General features: G+C 30.6%; 4 protein-coding genes across 7 annotated transcripts; all 4 read left to right on the forward strand.

Moving 5' to 3' along the window:
- Positions 1–2,280: 2,280 nt before the first annotated feature.
- On the forward strand, positions 2,281–6,907 carry LOC109791522 (glucose-1-phosphate adenylyltransferase large subunit 1). Of its 2 annotated transcripts, none has more exons than XM_020350839.2 (15): positions 2,281–2,428; positions 2,634–2,916; positions 2,998–3,120; positions 3,207–3,377; positions 3,546–3,638; positions 3,753–3,836; positions 3,925–3,980; positions 4,136–4,229; positions 4,636–4,821; positions 4,930–5,010; positions 5,329–5,415; positions 5,498–5,602; positions 5,690–5,796; positions 6,374–6,434; positions 6,514–6,907. In XM_020350839.2, exons 2-15 carry the CDS (start codon positions 2,686–2,688, stop codon positions 6,613–6,615), a joined length of 1,581 nt encoding a protein of 526 aa, XP_020206428.1. In that variant the 5' UTR covers positions 2,281–2,428; positions 2,634–2,685; the 3' UTR covers positions 6,616–6,907. The 2 variants fall into 2 exon arrangements, with proteins under 2 accessions (XP_020206428.1, XP_020206422.1); XM_020350833.2 differs by having other exon boundaries at positions 2,339–2,518.
- Positions 6,908–10,703: 3,796 nt separating this feature from the next.
- LOC109795470 (SNF1-related protein kinase regulatory subunit gamma-1) lies at positions 10,704–13,025 on the forward strand. The gene is made up of 7 exons (XM_020354989.3): positions 10,704–10,943; positions 11,055–11,230; positions 11,325–11,432; positions 11,632–11,793; positions 11,883–11,965; positions 12,175–12,366; positions 12,475–13,025. The coding sequence occupies exons 1-7, from the start codon at positions 10,772–10,774 to the stop codon at positions 12,860–12,862; spliced, it is 1,281 nt and encodes a 426-aa protein (XP_020210578.1). The 5' UTR covers positions 10,704–10,771; the 3' UTR covers positions 12,863–13,025.
- A 489-nt stretch (positions 13,026–13,514) lies between these two features.
- On the forward strand, positions 13,515–16,954 carry LOC109795487 (protein RER1B). The gene is made up of 4 exons (XM_020355011.3): positions 13,515–13,674; positions 13,785–14,157; positions 16,216–16,396; positions 16,555–16,954. Exons 2-4 carry the CDS (start codon positions 13,808–13,810, stop codon positions 16,606–16,608), a joined length of 585 nt encoding a protein of 194 aa, XP_020210600.1. The 5' UTR covers positions 13,515–13,674; positions 13,785–13,807; the 3' UTR covers positions 16,609–16,954.
- Positions 16,955–18,679: 1,725 nt separating this feature from the next.
- On the forward strand, positions 18,680–22,448 carry LOC109807532 (protein RER1B). 3 transcript variants are annotated; one of them, XM_020370076.3, is made up of 4 exons: positions 18,680–18,816; positions 18,964–19,314; positions 21,742–21,922; positions 22,084–22,448. In XM_020370076.3, the coding sequence occupies exons 2-4, from the start codon at positions 18,965–18,967 to the stop codon at positions 22,135–22,137; spliced, it is 585 nt and encodes a 194-aa protein (XP_020225665.2). In that variant the 5' UTR covers positions 18,680–18,816; position 18,964; the 3' UTR covers positions 22,138–22,448. The 3 variants fall into 3 exon arrangements, with proteins under 3 accessions (XP_020225665.2, XP_020225674.2, XP_020225680.2); XM_020370085.3 differs by having other exon boundaries at positions 18,713–18,816; positions 18,924–19,314; XM_020370091.3 differs by having other exon boundaries at positions 18,717–18,816; positions 18,937–19,314.
- Positions 22,449–23,069: the final 621 nt, after the last annotated feature.

Here is a 23,069-nt window from a genome sequence, read left to right on the forward strand (position 1 = left end):
AATCACTACTATTTTTGTTTTAATCAATTGCTACTCGGTAGCAGCAGAGCATGTCACATGAATTTTGTCACTTTGTAAATTGTCTTTCTGCTGCAAGGAATATTTTATTTTCCTCTAAATTTTATATTAAAAAAAATGTATTTCTTTTTTATAAAAGAATTCAATTCAAGTAGGACGAGTTTAGTACTCGTGTGATGTCCCAGAAGTGGTGGGGCCGAGAAGGTTGATATTTTCTACACCACTTTAACGGTGGAGATGATCATATCATACATCATCCGCAATCAAACAAAATCTGATGGGATTTTCTACAGAAATGAACGGTGGAGACAGTGGGAGGGCATCGTATTCACATTCATCATCCACAGTAGAACCCAAATAATGAGTGTGAGTCTCAGCATCATGCGCTTGTTTGTTTCTCAATTAAAGTTAAAGTCCATTTTCCCATAATCAGCCCAAATTCATACACAGCATGCACCACTCCCTCTCACGTGTATTGTTCTAGTAATCGTTCGGTGTGGGCCTCCCATTCTCATTAACGGGCCTCATGTAATCATTCATTGTTTTTAATGACTCCCAAACAAAATATAACTTTTATAAACACTATAATAATAAACTAATAGTATTGTATAAAACGTGGCTTTCACATTTAAATGTGCTTGGTAATTGTTTTAATACTAATCAAGTACTTAGCTGAGCAAAGCATGCCATGGGAAAGGTATGGTGGACCGCAAAGGATCAGAAGCCACAAACAGAGATACTTAGGTGGGCCCACTGACAAATGATGGGCCCTGCGTCCATGAGAACCTTACATTACATGCATGCGGCCTCGTGTACTAAGGACGAGACTATGCCTCCAACTGATCCAGCATGTTATATTTTAAAAAATAAAAATAAAGCAAGATTTACAAAATTGAAAAAACCTTGTACATATTCTCTTCCATTATTGCTGATTCAAAACATTTATTACTTTACCACCATTTTTTTAAGCATCTCACATGTATAGTCAAATGCATTTATTTCTTTGTTCACTAAAAGTTTAGATTAAGGAAAAATATAGCCTCTTATACGGTTATAGAATATATATATTACTAACTTTAGCAAGACTTTATAGAAAAAAATTATTTTTCAATTATGTCAGATTTTGTTAGTATTCTTATTATGCATCTCATATGTATGGTTAAATGAAATCACAACTATGTATTGTAATGTATTTTTAGTATATAGTAATGACAATGGGATTTGAAACTAATATCCTGTAATGTTCTTAAAACGTATGTATTGTGATGAACAATATAAAATGAATGAGGCATTGTTTTATGTTTTACAATAATTAATTGAGTTGCTCAAGTTTATATAGCAGTTCAAACTAACCCTTTTTTTTTTTTGTTTAATTTATTTGATTCTGGTTGAATTTGATTGGAAAACAGTAAAGTTTCAAATATGACAAAATGAGCGGGCCGATCAACGAATTTGGAATGTTTTTCTATTTTTAATTCTCATCTATATATGGACATTTTTTAAGAATTGGACTATTTGACAGTCTAAAAACAGAAAAGGAATATTTTTGTTTTCTTGAAAATGATTTGCTTGTTTTTTGGTGGGCAATGATTTGCCTTTTGAATAACATCATTTGTATATATGCTCAGTTAATCTGAATTACCAGAGAGATGGTCCATGTTTCAGACTCTGGAGGTATCAAATGGAATATTCTACTCACCTCATTTAGTGTCACTTATAATGAAACTTTAAATTGCTATATATAATATATAATATTTTAAATATTACTTTTTAAAATAAACTAATTATTTTAGAATCAAATTTGTAAAAAAATCTACGCTAAAGCAAAAAATACAAGTTGTTTTACCTATACACATCAGGGTTGGATAGTAAATGACAAATGTATGAAATAACTGGATAGTGAAATGGCAATTGCAAGCATAAAAATGTTTATCATTATGAAATGAAACTCAATCAAATTCAAAAACAATAATTATTAGTGACAAATTACTTTACGTCATGTGAAGGCTTGGTACCTCCCATGCTTCATGTCAGATTAGAGCAGACTGAATAAGAGTCCATAGTGATGAGTATACTCTCTTTTCAAGCAAATAACAACCGTAGAAATTCACATCAATAAATTTCGAACGATCTAGATATTAATTAATTTTTCTTTGATTTCATCTACGGCCACTGCTTGTAATTGACATGTCTTTGTTCCTTAATGGCTTTTCCACGTGGACCCTGCACCTAGAAACTTGGACTAAGGTAATTGAGCTTGATGGTCATAGACTATAGTTTTTGGAAATTAATATTTATAAAAACCCCATAAGATTTTTCTTTCTCGTGAGGGGTCTAGAAGCCAATAAAAGCAACCTCTACCTTCAACACCACTCGATCATCGCATTATATGCCTAATAATTGACCTGTGGTATGGTTGCTTCTCCAGATTTCAACTTTATTGCACGTTTACAAATTAATTAATTTAATCATCTTCCCCTTCACATTTCTTGGTGTCAAGGTAAGGTTTTCTTTATATTAATTAATCAATTAATTAGTTACAGTTTCCCATGATCTTTGTGTAATGCACACTTCACTTCATAGTTTGTAACTGAACAAATTGAGGTCTTTTGCAGTTCTCAAGGATTTTGGACATTTGATCCATCACCATCTTCTTAGATCACTGCAATGGCTTCTTCTGCTTGTGTGAACTTGAAAGCTAATACCCATTTTGCAAACTGTGAGAAAGGCTACTTTTTTCGTCAAGAAAATGGCTTTCTAGGGGAAAGAATAAAAGGTGGCTTGAACAACAGTGTCTTGGTCATGAATCAGTTGGATAAAAGTTCGAGAAGCCAGAAGAGGGTGAAACATGGTGTTGCATCTGCTGTTCTCACTTCAAACAATGCCAAAGAATCCCTGGTAGGTTGAATTTGATTCTGGGCTTCACCTTTTACTTTCTTTTTGTGGTTGCATTTTTATTTGGTTTGTTTTGAGTTTCAGACCTTGCAAGTGCCTTCATTCCTGAGACGAAGGGCTGATCCGAAAAATGTTGTTTCCATCATACTGGGAGGAGGACCAGGGACACAACTCTTTCCTCTCACAAAACGTGCTGCCACACCTGCGGTAAGTGAATCGTGTTCATGGTTCTGGTCTGAATGATCCTAGGTTGTTGGAATTCCAGGTTGTTGTAATTATGCGGTGTGCTTCAGGTTCCTGTTGGTGGATGCTACAGGCTTATAGACATCCCTATGAGCAACTGTCTCAACAGTGGCATCAATAAAATATTCGTGCTGACCCAGTTCAACTCTGCATCTCTCAACCGTCACGTCGCCCGCACCTATTTTGGAAATGGAATCAACTTTGGGGACGGGACTGTGGAGGTATGTATGTGCATAAGTATATCCATCACTGTGGCCCTTCTGGTTACTGTGATTGTTTGATAAATATATAAGCCACTAAAAGAGGGTTCTAAGTGACCAATTTCAAGTTTTTTCCTTTTTATGATTATGATATTGGTGACTAATTAAATCAACCTAAACCCCAAAAAGGTTCTGGCGGCTACTCAAACACCAGGAGAGGCGGGAAAGAAGTGGTTCCAAGGAACTGCAGATGCTGTGAGACAATTCACTTGGGTGTTTGAGGTGGGCACGTAGTTTTTTTATATATACTACTTGGCCTTTTTCTTGAGTATTTTTTATATATTTATAATTATCACTTTTTGAGGTTTTTAATAAGTGATAGGATCATTTTGGCAGGAAGTTAAGAATACAAACGTTGAGAATGTGTTGATCTTGGCTGGAGATCATCTATATCGAATGGATTACATGGACCTCATTCAGGTATACAGTGTAATTGTTTTGTAGAATGATATTTTTTCATTTTATTTCCATTTTTTTTTTCTGATTTACTTCGGTTACAAATGAACAGAGTCACGTTGATAGAAATGCTGATATTACAGTTTCATGTGCTGCTGTGGGTGACAGGTGTGTTCTGTAAGATTTTTTTTTTTGTTGCTCAATATCATTATGCTGCTAAGTCAATATAAGTATTATGCTTGATTTCTTTATAGGGTGAGTGAATAGAAACAACTAATTTCCTAAAGACAGGAAATTTACAAACTTAATTGCATGTTTTTCAGCCGTGCATCAGATTATGGATTGGTTAAAGTAGAGGACAGAGGCCGCATCATTCAATTTTCAGAAAAACCAAAGGGTGATGATCTGAAAGCAATGGTAATTCACAAGCTAACCTAATGTTGCATTGCATCTTGTTTCTGTTTTCAAGTTATCTGGTAATTCTCTTGTGGTTGTTTACTACCAAAAGGAAAAGAAAATTAAATTATCCTTGTTAATTTCAAGAGTCTTTCCTCATCCTTCTAAGAGTGAACTTCTTAGCACTATAGCATTTTACATTCTTAAATCCAGTATGACTTATAATGCATCATAGGTACAAGTTATTAAGGATGGATTAGCAATTTGCAAACTTCCAGACCCAAAAAGCCATGAATCCTGATGTTTCATCTTTTTCTTGTTGTAGTTATTTAACTTTTCTATAAACTTGTTGCAACCATAATAATATGTTCATGATATATTTGTCTGGTCACAATGTAGTCATGTGTTTCTGTGTTATTCTCTGCAGCAAGTAGATACCTCTCTTCTTGGGCTGTCACCCCAAGATGCATCCAAGTCACCATATATTGCATCTATGGGTGTTTATGTATTCAAGACAGATGTTTTACTCAATCTTCTGAAATGGAGATATCCCACATCCAATGACTTCGGATCTGAAATCATCCCTGCAGCTGTGAAAGACCACAACGTCCAAGTAAGAGAAAATCCCACAAATAATCTTTCAAATGCTTTTATACATTTTATAGGGAATCGTATGTGCCATTTATGACATAGGTAATAATGCAAAGTTATGTGTTTGCAGTCATATTTTTTCAGAGACTATTGGGAAGACATTGGAACAATAAAGTCCTTTTACGATGCTAACTTGGCTCTTACTGAAGAGGTGAGTTTAAGATATGTATAACAATCATTCTCTAACTTGGCTCTTACTCAGTATTATAGGCTGTCGGCTGAGAATGGAGGCCACTAGGAAATGGCAAATTGTACCGTATAGATACTTAATTGGAGGAGGCATGAATTCGGATAGTATAACTATAATATGCAATAGTACCTCTATTATTATTGCTCATGGCCGACAGGCCTAACTAGTAGTTAGAGTGAAACTCAGCTCAATTAGCTGCTGAAATGTTGCAAATTGTGAGTGTCATTGCCCAGTTAATCTGAAACTAATAGTTATCTGCTTTACACCACTCTCTTGCAGAGTCACAAGTTTGAATTTTATGACCCCAAGACTCCCATTTACACGTCTCCAGGATTCCTTCCACCAACGAAGATTGACAAATGCCGGGTATGATATTCATAATCTATCTTATAGTATGTTAGTAACATCATTAAATGTCTTACTGATTCGTTTTGAGTTGCTTTGGTAGATTGTGGATGCCATTATCTCCCATGGATGTTTCCTGAGGGAATGCACAGTCCAACACTCCATTGTGGGTGAACGTTCACGTTTAGATTATGGTGTTGAGCTCCGGGTAATTGATTAAACTACTACATATTCTAGACCCGTGATGCCAGACCATTTCATTTCAGATTCCTCCTAACTAAACCACCTTTTACAGGACACTGTAATGATGGGAGCGGACTATTACCAAACCGAATCCGAAATTGCTTCTCTGATGGCAGAGGGGAAGGTCCCAATTGGGATTGGGAGCAATACCAAAATTAGGTAACTTCAACTAACAGTTGATGGACACTAGATTGTTTGCATCAATATTATAATAAGACTTAATTGCACTTTTTTACCCATCTTTCACATTTTTCACATTTCTTTTGCAAATTTTGTCATCTAACTTTTAAAATTGCACATTTTGTTATCTTACTTTCAAAATTTTGCACATTTTATTACCTTATTAATTTACCATTTGTCGTAGTTAATTCATTGTTGATATAAACATTGACGGTTAATGTAATACATTGATCGTTAATATGGCTTGTTGACCACTGCATGACATGCTGTATAATGATGTGACACAGCATGACATGTCAACAATCAACATATCATGTCTGCGGTCAACGTGCTATGTCAATGATAAACTAACATTAGATGGTCAACAAAAAGGTGGTAAAATGTTTGAAATTTTAGAATTTGATGGCAAAATGTGCACTTTTGAAAGTTGAGTAGCAAAATTTACAAAAATATAAGAGATGGGTAGCAAAAATTGCAATTAAGTCATTATCATCATGTAACAATTCTATTTATCATTGCCAACTAATAATAGCCATTTTTTTTTCTTTTTTTGAAGGAATTGTATTATTGACAAGAATGCAAAGATCGGGAAAGATGTCATCATCATAAACAAAGATGTAAGCAATGCTTATACCTGTATGTAACACCTATCATAAGCAACCTATTCATGTGTACCAACTAAAATGGTTTGTGCAGGGCGTTGAAGAAGCAGAGAGAGAAGAAGAAGGATTCTACATTCGATCAGGAATCACCATCATAATGGAGAAGGCAACAATAGAAGATGGCACTGTGATATGAATGGATGGCGCTCATTTGTGGGCTGGTTACCGAAAGGCGATGGAAGAGGAATAGTCCCATGTTTGGGAAGGAAGGGGAAGCTGTTTGAAATGCTGTGTTGGATCGGAGAAAGCAGCACAACTCCACCCTATTTGCTATATGAAAAATAGAAGCTCCCCCCCACCACCAATACATGTAAAAATAGAATCAATAAAAGATGAAAATGAAATGCACGAGTAAATAAATTGAAGACATTGAGTGGACACTTTTAATAAAAAAAATAAAAAGTCATTAAATTGACACTTTTACTAAACTCTTGGTCAAACATTATTTTAGGTATAAGACATTAAATTGACACTTTACTAAAAAATAAAGTCATTTTATATTATATTATAGTTATAAACAATTATTTAAAATTGAAATCATTTAAAATATTATAATAAACATGTGAATACAAATTTGGAATGTAAATAGCAACATTTGAAAATGTTTTTTCTTTTTTGCATTTTCCTGTGAGGAATTATTATTATTATTATTATTGATCTTAACATGTTTTAAGCTGTATGATATATTTTATGATTTTCTTTTTAAGTTGAATGGTTCGTAAGAGTTATTATTATATATAAAAAATAGGTAAAATTATCTTTTCGTCTTTTATTTTATTTTTAAATTTATTTTGATTCTTTACTTTTTAAAATATTTATTATGATTATTTATATCTTAAATTTGGATTAATTTATTCTTTTGAAGCGATGATCGTTTTTAATTTACAGGCATGATTTTAAATTTTTTTTGACTAATTCAAATAAAAAAATATTATAAACATGATAAAATTATATAAAAATAAGTTAAAAAGATAACTAAAAATTTTAAAAATTATAATTTTATATTATTTTATAATTCTTTATAAAATATTTTTCACACAAATTTTATTATATTATAATTCTTATAGATTAATTGAATTTTATAATTTTAATATAGTTAAATCTATTATTACAAATTTTACGTATGAAATCAGTTAAAAATTGATTTAAAATTATATTACAAAATTAAAAATTATTGTTTTAAAATAATTAAATTGATAAAAAAAATAAAAAAATATATTTTAATAAGTAAAAATAAAATAAATATAAAAATTAGATAAAGAACTAAAAATATTTTAATTTATAAAAATTATAAAACTTTAACAATTTTTATTATCAGAAAGTTTTTCTTTCTTTCTTTTTTAATTGTTGACTTTTCAGTATAGTTTTGTTTTTATTTAGCTGTCATTTTAATAATTTAAGATAATATTAATTATTTTTTGTTAACTAGATTCTTATATCTTATCAAATTTTTAATTAATTTACAATTTGACAATTAAAGTATTTATTGTGGAACTAAAATAAAAAAGAGTATAGTAGAAAATCTCAAAATCATTTTATGAAAAATAGAAAATTTATTACATTATTATCGGTAGGTTCTAGTCTCAATTAAATCAGTATATGATGAAAAAAGTAGAGTTTTTATTATTATAATATTATAAGCTATAAATAAATTTATCAAAATATCATATTTTGAGATATATTTATCAAACTACTAATATTTTAATTTGTACAATGTATAGACTAAATATTTATTATATAATTATAATTTATGATAAGTTATATATATTATGTCTGAATATATAAATTATATTTAAAATTTGTATAAATTGATTTTTAAAATATATAAATTATATTTTAAATTTATGATAAATGATATATATCGTAGTATAATATACTTTTGTTTATTTATTATTTATTTTAAAAATATTAAAATTTAATTCATAAATAATTATTATAAATAAAAAATTAAAATAGATAAGAAGTTAAAATATTTCTAAAAACCTTATATTTAAGAAAAAGTCTCTAAAACTGTTCTTGTATATGATAGAGATTCATATTTGATATGCATTCATATTTTAACTTGTTTATTTATAGACTATATTTTATTATATAACTAAAAGTTATAATAAATTATATATACAGATAAATATTATATTTGAAAATATAAATTATATTAAAAATTTATATAAATATATATTTTTAAACATATAAATTATATTTTAGATTTGTTATGAATATTTATCTTATAGCGCAAATTATTTGCATTTATTGATAACTTATTTTAAAAATATTAAAATATGAAAAATTAATTATAAATAATTGTGATAAATGAAAATCAAATTAGATAAAAAGTAAAAATAATCCCTACTAACTTTTTTATTGAAGAAAAATTCCTAAAAACATCACCACGTAAGATAGTCACTCCTGTTTAATATATAATGGTTGATAAATTATATATACAAATAAGTATTATGTTTGAATATATAAATTATATTTAAATTTATATAAATAGATATTTTAAACATATAGATTATATTTTAGATTTGTGATGAATAATTTATATTGTAACAGAAGATTAATTTTATTTATTAATAATTTATTTTAAAATATTAAAATTTAATTCATAAATAATTGTGATAAATGAAAACTAAATTAGATGAGAAGTTAAAAAAATCCTTACAAACTCTCTCATCAAAGGAAAAATTGCTTTCACTTGTTTGTGTTAATACATAAGAGTTAATAAATTTTATATACAAATAAATATTTTTTAAATATATAATTTATATTTAAATTTTTTATAAATATATATTTTAAATATTTAAATATATTTTAGGTTTATGATAAATAATTTATATTGTAGTACAAGATTATTTTTATTTATTGATAACTTATTTTAAAAATACTAAAGTATTCAAATTTGATTCATAAATAATTATGAAAAATGTAAACAAAATTAAATGAGAAGTTTAAAAAATCCCTACAAACTTTCTCATAAACAATTTTTTTTCCTAAAAATGCTCTATAAAATAATAATATTTAATATATAAGAGTTGATTATAATTATGATTCATTTTGAGGAATTGGTATTCCATCAACCAATTCTCACCTAAGTTTTTATATTTTTTATTTATACATTGAGAAATTAGTTAATCATCAGTAATCGATATCTCAACCGCAGTTTTTTTTACAATTTCATTTTTCTGTAATATTATTATTTTTATATAAATATTTTTTATTTAATCTATTAGCCTAAAATTTAGTCAATTTATAAATAAAATTTTAATTTCTATTTTAACAACATATATTTTTTTCTATAATAAGTGTGGTATTTTTTTTAATGATAATTAATACATTTTGTAATATATGTGTTTGATGACTTATTAGAAAAATAAAAACATGTTAAATATTTTTAATATATTATAATCAATAAAATTAATATTTCAAATAATATATAAAATTGTTAAATTGACATTAAATCAAAATAACATGAAGAATAAAATGAGAGGTAACGAAACATTATAAAAAAAAATTATTGTTTTTGGCTAGAAAATCCTACACGATAGTTACATTTTTTTTAAGACTTGATTTCTACATATAGAACATCTTTTCGGTTGAACATGTTCCCTTGTATCCATTTTCATGTACTTATATATAATAATCCATGATGATTGCTATATTTCGTGAAATCACCTAGTAATAAAAAATCTACTTCTTAATAAAGTCATACATTCACAAATACTTGAATATGGTAATCTATCCTTATAAAACTTTTAAGTTATAAAATAAAAAAAATGTGAATTTATTTATAGATTAACTAATCTTAACTAAAATTTTAAGCTAACAATATAAATAAAAAAATATATTGCATAAAAAATAATAATATTACAAATAATTAAATTTGTAAAAAAATATATTAATGAAAATTCGGTTATTGGTTAACCAATTTTTCAAAGTAAAAAAAAAAAATTAAGATGAAAAATTGGTCGGTGGGAGACCTATTTTTCAAATGAAACATTTTGGTATATGATATTTTGATATTTTCTTTTATAATGTTATAATAAAATGTTGGAAATTGTATTACATGGTACGGGGCTTTGATTTTAAAATTTAAATTATAACCAATCTTGACGTAACCCACTAAGGTCGTGGCAAGATCAGGGTAATTGACTACCAAGAGATTGACACGTGTAACATGTGACCTTTTGTAGCGGTTAGGGGCACATGTGGTGAACGAGGGAGATGGAAAAGTTGTAAGTTTCGCTAAATTTAATGCACGGAGTTTAGTGCTTCAAGAACAATAAACGAAGACAATGCAATCTCAAAAAATAGTGGACGTGTTAGCGTCAGAAGACAAGGAAAAAAACCTGACTTCGAGCCTCAACAATGATGGCCAACACGTGCAGATTGATTCTGGTTCTGCCCTCCAACAATTTCTTGATCACATACCCATTAGTTCAATAGCGGGGATAAAAAATTCACCTGGTACTTTTTTAGTTCCTGCCAACTTTGTTTTGTTTAAGAATCAGTACTCACACCACATTGTCACATTCAACATTACTCATGGCTCTTATATGATTCGATGCATATGCTAAGTTTTGGAATTAAAAGCTGGAGACAGTATAAGGGATGCAATTCATGTGTTGTACGAAAAGGACATCTTTTCTGCAGCTATATTTGATGTGTCAGACTCGGACACGGCTAGCGTAAGGTTTTCAGATCGGTATATAGGTCTCATTGATTTTACAAGCATGGTTCTTTGGTGCCTTGAGGTATATATACATATATAAATAACTCGTACTTTTAGAGAACCCCACCCCCCACTCAAATGCCACGGCATTCTCATTAAACATGTACTATTTCAAGGAATATGACAAGATGAAGAATGATACCATGGAAAGCCATCTCAAGGTTATAGAGGAAGATGGCTTTTTCTCCATCCTGGATCAGGTTCCTCAGATTGGACAAACCAAGGTTTCTAGCGTTTTCTTTTTGTTACTTTCTTTGCTTAGTCCTTCCTTGCAAACCATGACAAAAATTTCTTTGAACAACTTTTGCACTCATGTAGGATATTAGGAATGAATCTCATTATAAGCATGCATGCCATAAAAGACAAAAGTGTCCAATTGAAGAGATTGTTAATTTTTAATTACTACTACTCCAATATTAATAGGTTAGCGAGTTGGCTAAGTCATTCCTGTGGGAACCATTTTTCCCGGTAAACATGGATGACACGGTTTTGCATGCACTGCTACTTCTCTCTAAGCATCGACTGCACGTTTTGCCGGTCATACAACAACCTGAAGCTGGACTCATCATCGGTTTTGTTACACAGGTATCTGCTGAGTTAAGCACCGGTTTTGAAATTTGAATTATGGATTGAAGCACAGTATCTTCTTGTAATATGCTGTGCCTTTCTGCTAGAACGCAGTAGTGCAACACCTTCTTCAATCAAGTGAGCTAGAGTGGTTTGATAGCATTGCAGACAAGAACTTGTCAGATTTCCGGTATTCGACTCTCACATTATTCCTTGAACTACATACATCCATTTACCACTTGTTCAAATGAATTGGTAATCTTCTATGTGACTATGTTGCTCTGTTAGGAGCTTCTGATAATGCAGTTAAGAGTAGAACACTAGAACTATAAATCAATTGAAGCACTGAAATATCAGAAGCTCCTAATGATCTTTGACCCTTTTCTTATCCTTCCACAGATTTGAAGGCCAAGAAAGTCCTAGTTGTGTATATGGGGACCAAAGTGTTTCAGATGCTTTAAAGTTGCTCTGGCAAAACCAAACTTGTGCAGTTGCTGTTGTAGATCGAATGACTAAGAAGCTCCTTGGTAATGTGAGGAACGGCGACGTTTATAATCTTGTAAAGAATAATGACATCCTTAGAAATAGAACGTAAGTTCAAAAACATGTCCTCTCTCTGCCAAATGTAGGCTACAATATGGAATCAACAATTTTAATGTAACCAATGTGACAAAATTGCTTGTTTCAATGCCATAACAGGATTTTAACTGTGGAAGAATTCATTCACATAGAGACTGACAAAAGAGAAACTAAACCAGCAATTAAACAAGACCGTGGGGCTTTACTCACAGCAGCAAGTCTCCGCCTGAAAAACAGCTTCACGCCCAAAATGGACTTGCCAGTTGCGAACAAGGAAAATGAAACGCTCAAGCAAATAATGGAGCATGCAACAGCGACTAATAGCAGTTTCAGCTTTCTGGTCAATGATCGTGAGCAAGTTACAGGTTTTCTGACACTAAGAGATATAATCCTGCAGTTTGCTCCCCCATGCGTGAATTCTAGCATTCATGGAGGTGGGTTTTTTGAATTGGCCTTGGAGCAAAGTGGATGTCAAGTGAAAAACGGAACCATGGTTCGTAAATCTTAATCATTTGAAGACTTTGCCTCACAAGGCCCTACTAATTCATGCCACTTTTGGGAAGTGCAGCGTGAGTGATTATGACTTAACATTGTTTCAGCATGATCATTTTGGGTTCCAAATTTTTGTCACATACCAGACTCTTATTAATTAAAATTCTTATTTTTGTAAATTATTATTATTATTTACTTAAGGAGGAGTCTCCTCCACTCGTTATTTTTCAATTTGGGAGCGTAAATATCAAACCGCCAATCAAATTCAATTTGCTGGTTCGTCAATTGTCGACCATGGCGACGTCAGCCCATGATCTATTGGGCCGGTAAAGCCCATTTCAGCCAACCTTTCTCAATTTTACCGGCGCCTCTTCTAATTTATTTATTTTAAAAGATTTATAGTAATTTATTTTGAGATAATGAGATTCTTAACATATTCTCGTCTTAATATCAATTTAATTGTACAAAAAATACTTCATAATATTACCATAAATAGATAATAATAATAATAATAATAATAATAAATAGTTTGAATGTAATTATTATTATTTTTTAATTTATTTGTATGTTTAAAAATTAAAAGTGAAAGTTGGAGTTAGTTGTTAAAGTTGGAACTTAGAAGGGTAGAGATGGCAAGTAAATAAAATAAGGTGGTAAGGGTGACGAAAACGTAGTATAGATCTGATAGTACCTTACCTTACCTTCCACCCTCTCAAGTCTTAAGTTTTAACTTAACATGAGATGAGACAGAGGGTTGACGGAAAAAAAACCAAATAGAAAGAAAAAAAAGTGCCATCAACGCGCCTCGTAGTTCTGCTTAGACACCAGGTAAGCTCCTATTCTTCAATTTCCAGCATAATCCAAAGATCTCATTTCCCCTTATTCTTCTATCAACTTTAAACGTTAGAACCCTAATCTTGGATTATTGTCGGTGCCAGGTGAGAGCGAGGTTGTGATTTGAATGGAGGGAAGTGGAGGTGGCGCCGCTTCGCCGTCTGCTCCGGTGACGCAATACCTGCACGACTTCTCGAAGCTGTTTCAATACTATCTCGATAAATCTACTCCCCATTCTGCCTACAGATGGATTGGGACTCTGGTCATCGCATCCATCTACGTTTTGCGCATTTTTTATGTGCAGGGATTTTACATTGTCTCTTACGGCCTCGGAATCTACCTCCTCAATCTCTTGATTGGTTTTCTCTCCCCTTTGGTTGATCCAGAGCTCGATCCCTCCAACGCCCCTATGCTTCCAACCAAAGGCTCTGATGAGTTTAAACCCTTCATTCGCCGCCTACCTGAGTTCAAGTTCTGGTATTTCCCCATTCTCTCTGTTTATGTTTGGCTAATTCAGGATCTTTTCTATTCCTGGAAACCTGGAATTCTATACGTAGATTAACTGAGTTAGGTTTGGTCCCGTTTGGTTGAGCTTCTTTATAAGAGAAAATAAAAAGTTAAACTGATTAGGTCCTGCTTAGATAAACTCTTAAGCAAACACTTATAGGATAAGAATAAGAAAGTAAAATGTATTAGGGTACATTTGGATAAATTTTTATATAAGCACTTATATCGGAATATGAAATAAGTTTATCCAAAAATTAAAATTAGTTTATGTATAAGCTAATTTGTAGATGTTTTCTCATATAACCTGTTTAGTTTTATAGAGAAACTTGTTTCATTTTTAAAAATATCTATAGAAAAGTTTATCCAAACATATTCGATTAAAATTAGCTTACAAGTAGGATAAGTTAAAATCAATTTTTGAGTTAAATGAGAGTTTTTGTATCAACTAATTGGGTTTAGTTTCAATTTGGTTCTTTATGTTTTTAAATAGGTTCGGTCTGGTTTTTTATGTTTTTAATAAGGTTCAATTTTGTCCTTTGTTATATGAAAAATTATATCAACGCAGTCAACTCATTTTTTTATTTTATTTTTAACATTAATTGTTAAGAATTAACTGAAAGGTCCATTTTGAATCATTTTATAAACATAAAACAATTTTATTAGGAACACTTTCTCCAAATAAATTTAATAAATTCAAATTTCATAAATTGGAAGAAATCAGTTTGTAGAAATATGACTCCATAAATATTCCGAAAAAAGTTAGAATCACCGAAAAAGTTGCCTTTGTCAAAAATTTATACCAATCCACAACGTTTTTTTTGAATTTTTATACAAAAGGTTTATAAACGGAATTAGCAATTTTGTTTATATCCCAATTTATTCCTTTTTTGCTGAAAGAAATTCCTATGGCCTCGACCTATAAAGTAAAGAGCACTAAAACAAGCATGACTAAATTGATTTTTTTTTTTTTTTAAAAAAAGAAGATCAAACTGAATCTAAAAAATAAAATAAAAGACTAAAAGTATATTTTTAGTCTAATTTTAATTCATTTTACCTTCTATGTCTTCCAGTGTGTATCGAAAAATATTATCTAAACAAGGCGTTATACTTTGCCCATAAAATTAACTTCTATAGTAACTAATAAGAGCTTATTTAGATAAACTTCTTAGTTTTAGGGGACAAAAATAAAAAAGAAAATTAAAATAAGTTTCTCCGTAAGTTAAAATTAGTTTATGCATGAGTTAAAGCTAGTTTATGCATGAGTTAAAAAGAAGATTTTGGAGAAACTTATTTCATTTTTCCTTCCTATTTTACTCTCTTAGAAGTGCTTCTTGAGAAATTTATCTAAGTAGGCTCTAAGTAGTGATTAAAGTGGTGTGAGTTCATTTGTAGGTGTAACTAGTACCATTACTGTGCAATGTGTTGGGATACAAACAAGGTTCTACTTCGATAAAACAAGAAGAGAAATAACCGTTTATAAAAAGCACACTCATACTTCAATGGTTGGAAGACATATTGGATAATAATCAAAAGTAAAATTATGAGGGCTTATCTCACCATTATACGATTCTGTGTGAAATAACTTTATAAAAATATCAAAGTTATAACTCTCTTCTCTTTGATATAAATATCCTTTCAGACAAATATCATAAAATAACCCTAACACAATGCACTGTTCTGTTTAAGTAATATTTAAATTAAAAAAGTTAAGATGTTAAATATTTGATACATATCCACATTAAGTAATGCAAGATAGGATTAGTTATAAATGGAAATATATTTTAGTCTATTACATTGCTTGAATAGAAAACAACATAAAAATTAGAATTCATAATTTCATTCGATCCTCTTCATTAGATTTGATATTAACGGCATACTTCATCCTTTTTTGGAGCTTCAATATATGCACTTTTTTTTCCCTTTTTGTAACCAAACTTGATTAACCTGAATTTTTGGAGCTTCAATATATCTTATTTATTCAGAGTGGTTGCTGCTATTCATGGCCATGAATTTTTGTGATGGGTGCAGGTATTCTTTCACCAAGGCTCTCTGCATAGCGTTTGTGATGACCTTCTTTTCCCTATTTGATGTTCCTGTCTTTTGGCCCATATTACTCTGTTACTGGTTTGTTCTCTTTGTCCTTACAATGAGGCGCCAAATTGCTCACATGATTAAATACAAATATATCCCCTTCAACTTGGGGAAGCAGGTTGAGTTTCTTATGCTTAAATCCCCCTTCCATCATTTATCTTGCTTGTGCAACTGTTATTTCTTTGTACCTTCAGTCCAACACCAGTAAGATTTGCTTTTGTTTTTGTTTCCTTTCTGGGTGAAATATAACGCAGTATTTCTTTTAATATTTGGCAGAAGTATGGCAGTAAGAAATCTTCTGCAGGTAGCAGTGGCTCTCGAGCAGACTGAAACTTTGTTCTCATGATTTGAAGATCTATTAAGTTAGCTTTTGTGAACGTTCAGGGCTTCAGGCTAGTTAATTTCCCCCATTTTTTATGAAAGAATTTGTATTCAGGATTTGTGGATGCCGGTATGCACTATGCAGTTACAGAAAATCTTAAATGTCCACTCATTATTATATCATACCTGAAGACGTGCTAATATTGGCAGTGAATTTCATTGTCGTTACACGTATATTGATTGGATTTTCTTGTAAATCTCAGCTTGTATTTTGAATTTTTGATGCTGTAATTTCTCCATACCTGGTGCCTTCTGGCTCAATATTCAGGCAAAGTGCATCCATCGCTTTCGCTTTCTCTCTTCCTCGACTGTATTGTTAAGATTAGGTAGGGTCTTGAACACCATCACCGAAAGTAGGGAGATTGGATAGGTTCTGGTTCAGTGTTATCTGTCTCTTAAAGTATGTCAATCGTTGGGCCCATTGCTTAGGATGCTATTGAAAGTAGAAAGCTGATGTGCTTCTAGGCTGTTTCTATACACTGTCGATTAGATTTGTGAGTATTGGACGTTTTGCATATACCAATTAGAAATGGTTCCTATTTTAAGGGAAAGGAACCATTTCTTAAAGAGTAAGTAAATTACTCTGGAACAATATTTTTTTTTAATTATTTGAAAAATATGACACTAATACTTCTTAGATGTTATATTAACTTTTTTATTTATTTATTTTTATTGTGTCTTTGTGAGGATGGATATTGTAAACGTTAAGAAAAACAGGGATTGATAGCATAATTTCATGAAACATGTTAGTGTAATTTATTTTCATACATGAGAATTATTTTTATTATTTTAGCTCAACTTATTTTAATTATACATACTAGTCCAATTTAAAGTTGAACTTATTGTTTTTTTTTGTCACATATAAGGAAAAAGACACAAAAAGCATAAAAGTATAAACCAAAAAGTATAAACATACTAGTCCAAGTTAAAGTTGAACTTGTTTTTATAATTAGTCAAGTTTTGCAAACATTTAACATTAATAATTTCATAAAGAGTACGCAAATTATTATGAAACCTCGAGGTTTGTTGAAATTACACAACACTTCCTATTTTTATTCTTACAATATTTTTTCTTATTTTTCTTATTTGTTTGAAAAACAAGTCACTAACACTTCTTATGCTATATTAACTCTTAATTAATTTTTAATAAAATTATAGTGTGTCCTTGTAAAGAAAGATATTGTAAACGTTAAAAAATTAAGAATTATCAGTACAATTTCAAGAAATTTCATAAATATCAGTGTAATTTACTAAAATGGGAATTGTTTTTAATTATTTTAGCTCTAATTGTTAAAAAAAAAACATCGAATTCACTTATTTTAATTAAACATACTAGTCCAAATTTAAAGTTAAACTTGTTTAAATTAGTCAGATTTTACACACATTTGACATTAATAATTTGAAGAGAAAAAACTTGTATACAAGTTTTCCTTGCATGTTAAAATAGCTGTTTTTTTCGCATTTTTTCCCAAATTATTTACTGTTAATTTTTTTAAAAAAATAATTCATTTTGGAGATTAAATACCATGAATATAAAGTATCAATAGGATGATAACTTAATTTCATGTTTTTTTTAGTATTTTAGGAAAACGTGTTAGTTGTACTTGGTCTTTATGCAACAATGTAATAGATGGATTTTACTTGCAAAGTTATAATTTTATCCAATAGAATTATCTATATCTATACAAATAAAATTTGATAACTCTTTAATTTTTTCTTCTTCCTTTTACTCTTTATAATTACAAAAACTCGAATAATTACATAAATTATTATAAGAAAATTTTTTTATTCTATTATCTTTTAACCTAGTTACATAAAGCTTTTTTTTCTCACCGGTATATATAAGAAGCAAAAAAAAAAAAAAGCTAGTTTTACGAAAATGTATAATAAAATATTTCCATTATTAATGTTTCATTTACATACAGATCTTTTATTTGTATTTTTTAAATTTAAATAATTATAATTTTGTTTATATTTAACACAGAAAATATTATTTTGGATCTGTATTAAAGTTTATTTTTTCTTTTATTTTTACTTCCTTCACTAGTCCAAAAACATGAGAGATGAGACAGAGACAGAGGGTTGACGGAAAAAATAGGAAACAACAAAAGTGGCATCAACCTAATCCCCTGCCTCGCAGATCCACTCAGGCAGCAGGTCAGCTATCATTCTTCAATTTTCTTTCTTGTCTCCACCTTATTCAAAATCACTCACTCAGATCTCATTTCCTCTTATTCTATCATCCTTTCTCTATTGTTTTTAAGCTTAAAACTTCAGAACCCTAATCTTGGCTTATTCAATTAGAATGGAGGGAAGTGGAGGTGGTGCTGCTTCTTCGTCTCCACCTGTGGCGAAATATTTAAACGACTTCTCCAAGCTGTTTCAATACTATCTCGATAAATCTACTCCCCATTCTGTGTACCGATGGATTGGGACTTTGGTCATTGCAATCATCTACGTTTTGCGAACTTTTTATGTGCAGGGATTTTACATTGTTTCTTACGGCCTCGGAATCTACCTTCTCAATCTCTTGATCGGTTTTCTCTCCCCTTTGGTTGATCCTGAGCTCGATCCCTCCAACGCCCCTATGCTTCCGACCAAAGGCTCCGATGAGTTCAAACCCTTCATTCGCCGCCTTCCTGAGTTCAAGTTCTGGTAATTTCTCATTCTCTCGGTTTAAGTTCCGCTAATTCAGGATCTTTTCTATAATGGCGTCGTACGATGATAAACGGAGTTAGGTTAAGTCCCTTGTTCTGTTCGGATAAACTTCTTTGTTAACACATATGGGAAGAGAAAATAAGAAGATATACTGATTTAGGTCTTAATTGGATAAACTTTTAACTAAACACTTATAGGAGAAAAAAAAATAAGGAATTAAAATGAATTTAGCTTCTTCCATTAGTTAAAATTAGCTTGCGGACTGGATAATATGAGAGATCTTTTATATATTAGCTTATACATAAGCTAATTTTAGCTTGTAAAAAGAATTTTAATGCTTTTTACCTTCTAAATTTCTTCGGTAACTGTTTATCGAAAAGTTTTATCCACACATGATCTTAAACTTTTCTCAAAAGTTTAAAGGTCTATTTGGATAAACTTCCCCAGTAATACTTCTTCTAGGAGAATAAAATAGGAAGGAAAAATGAAATAAACTTTTTTATATGGTAAAACTAACTTATGCATAACACTTTGAAGAGAGAGAACTTAATCAAATTTAGTTCATGCATTAGCTAATTTTAGCTTGTAGAAAAAAATATTTCATTTTTCTCTACTAAAAGTTCTTCCGGAGAAGTTTACCAAAACAAATCCAGAATCAACTTACATTTTCCTATTACTTCTTATTGAAATGTTTTATTCAAAGAGGGCCTTAAACTTCTCCTGTGAATTATAACTTACTTACGTAGCAAGTAGTGATCTACACAGTTTATTCCTCAAATAAAAGAGACTTTTTCAGTAGAGGTTTTGATGGAAATTTGCAAGGGAGATAATGGATGAAGATTAGTTGTGGCTTTCCAGTGAAAAGAGAAAAGAGGCATAGTGTGGTTTTTGTGACGTGTCTCTACATAATTGTCAGTACAGTTTTTAGAACTCTTTCATTCATGACAGAAAGTCAGAAACCATGACAGAATACCCCTTCATGGTATCATTTGAAATGTTCTCCACAGTACCATTATATATTGTATGCAACGTACAAACTTTTCAAAGGCAGAATTTCACCCCTTGACATGAATATCTGGACCATTGCCAAGCCATATATAGTGATTTAATATTGAATGGGAGAGATGCCAAAGAAACTTCATATTCCTTAAAGTTTTGGTCTTTATAACCTCACGAGGCTTGATAAATAAAACTATAAATGATTGTGTCCCAGGCTGTAACATAGATCAGCAAGTAGCCCACCGATTATGCAATAGCCTAGCTTTGGTAGATATTGATGGGTTGTGGTGTTTTTCTGTTGTACAATTGGTAGTATTCAGTCTTAATTGGTTTGTTATATTTCGTTATATGTTATAAGTTATGTGAGTGTGTTATTGACCTAAAATTTATATTTGGGACTGAGATATTCTATGTAATGTCAACATTTAAAAATATATAAAAAGTTCTAGTGCAAACCTTCATTTTAGTTTGTGAAAATGTATAAGTCGTATTAATCCCTAAAATTAATAAAATTTCAAATAAGTCCCTGAAAGTGCAATTTTTGTCCATCATATTAGTCTAAAATTATAAAAAAAAAATGATTTGAGTGATAATAATAATAATATATGTTTTGGGATTAAAATGACAGTATGTACTTAAACTAAGGAACTTAGATGAAACAATTGAAAATTTCAAGGACTTATTTGAAATTTTCCTTGTTTTAGGAAGTAGGAACTAATGTGATAGTGCATACATTTATAGGGAACAAAAGAAAAGTGTTGTTTTCTTTCAATGTTTTGTTGTGTCTGCATATGCTTGTTAATGGGCAAGCTAGTGTGTGATCCCATGACCATTTATCAGATTAAGATCTTCTACAGTTGGGATAATAATTGCATCATTCTGATCCTTTAATTTGATTTATTAAATTATAAACTTATAGGAAGAGAAAATAAGAAGATAAACTGATTTAAGTCCTATTAGATAAACTTTTAAATAAACAATTGTAGTTATAGGAAAAGAAAATAAGAAAGTAAAATGAATTAAACTTTTTTCATAAGTTAGAATTAGCTTATGGATAAGCCAAAAGCTCTCTCATTTGACTAATAATCAGAAGTTAGTTTTAACTTATCCATAAGCTAATTTTAACTTGTAGAAGAATTTTAATTCTTTTTACCATCTTATTTTCTACAATAACTGTTTAGTGAATTTTTTTCTTTATACAAACAAAACCTTAAACTTATTCCATTAGTTAAAACCAAGTTACTTCTCATATAACTGCGAATTGAAATATTTTATTTAAACAGGGCCTTAAATTTCTCCCATAAATTGAAATTAACTTGTGTGATGAGTAGTGATTTTGGTGGTGTGAGTTCATTTGCATGAGTAATTTATTTACTCAGAGTGGTTGCTGCTATTCATGCGCGTGAATTTTTGTAATGGATGCAGGTATTCCTTCACCAAGGCTCTATGCATAGCCTTTGTAATGACCTTCTTTTCCGTATTTGATGTTCCTGTCTTTTGGCCCATATTACTCTGTTACTGGTTTGTTCTCTTTGTCCTTACAATGAGGCGCCAAATTGCACACATGATCAAATACAAATATATTCCTTTCAACTTGGGGAAGCAGGTTGAGTTTCTTATGCTTAAATTGCACTTCTATCATTTATCTTGCTTGTGCAACAACTGTTATTTCTTTGTACCTTAAGTCCAGCACAAGTAAGATTTGCTTTTGTTTTTGTGTCCTTTCTGGGTGAAATATAACGCAGTATTTCTTTTAATATTTGGCAGAAGTATGGCAGTAAGAAATCTTCTGCAGGTAGCAGTGGCTCTCGTGCAGACTGATACATGGCTCTTATGATTCGAAGATCTGCTAGGTTAGGTTTTGAGAACATTCAGGCTAGTTAATTTCCCCCTCCTTTTTTCGTAAAAACTTGTATTCATGGCATTATGGATGCCGGTATGCACACTGTGCAGTTACAGAAAATCTTAAACGTCCACTCGTTGTTATATTATACTTATTATACCCGAAGTGAAGACGTGCTAATATTGGCAGTGAATTCCATTGTCGCTACACATGTATTCATTGGATTTTCTTGTAAATCTCAGCTTGAGTTGTGAATTTTTTATGCTGTGACCGGAACCTTCTACCACAATATTCAGGCAAAATTCATCCATCTCTTTCGTTTTCTGTCTGCCTCGACTGTATTGTTAAGATTAGGTAGGGTCTTGAACACCATCACCGAAAGTAGGGAGATTGGATAGGTTCAGTTTCAGTGTAATTTGTCTCTTAAAGTACGTTGCTTAGGATGCTATTGAAAGCCGATGTGTTTCTCAGCTGTTTAAAGTCTTTAGATTTTAGACACTGTCCAACTAGTTATTGGTTCGCTGGAACTTGTGCGAATGACGGTGGGTGTCGCTATTTTAAGGGAAAGGACTTGAACCATTTCATAAATGAGAGCTATTTTTGAGCGAGTTTAGCTCTTCTACAGTAGTTTTATCGAACACACCTATAATACTGCTTGCAAATAAGCCGTTTTTTCTTACCAAATAAAAGAATCCATGAATTATATTCGCCAAAGATTTTGCCTTCTAATAAAAATAGATAACTATTTTTCTTCTTCTTCCTTTTACTCTTTATAATTACACAAACTCGAGTAATTACATAAATTATTATAAGAAAAATTTGTTATTCTATTATCTTTTAAACTAGTTACATAAAGCTTTTTTTCTCACTAATATATATATATATATAAAGTATATATAGAAAAAAGCTA

The sequence above is a fragment of the Cajanus cajan genome, chromosome 4 (genome assembly GCF_000230855.2).
Source record: "Cajanus cajan strain Asha chromosome 4, NIPB_CcT2T_4, whole genome shotgun sequence".
Classification (NCBI taxonomy): Eukaryota; Viridiplantae; Streptophyta; class Magnoliopsida; order Fabales; family Fabaceae; genus Cajanus; species Cajanus cajan.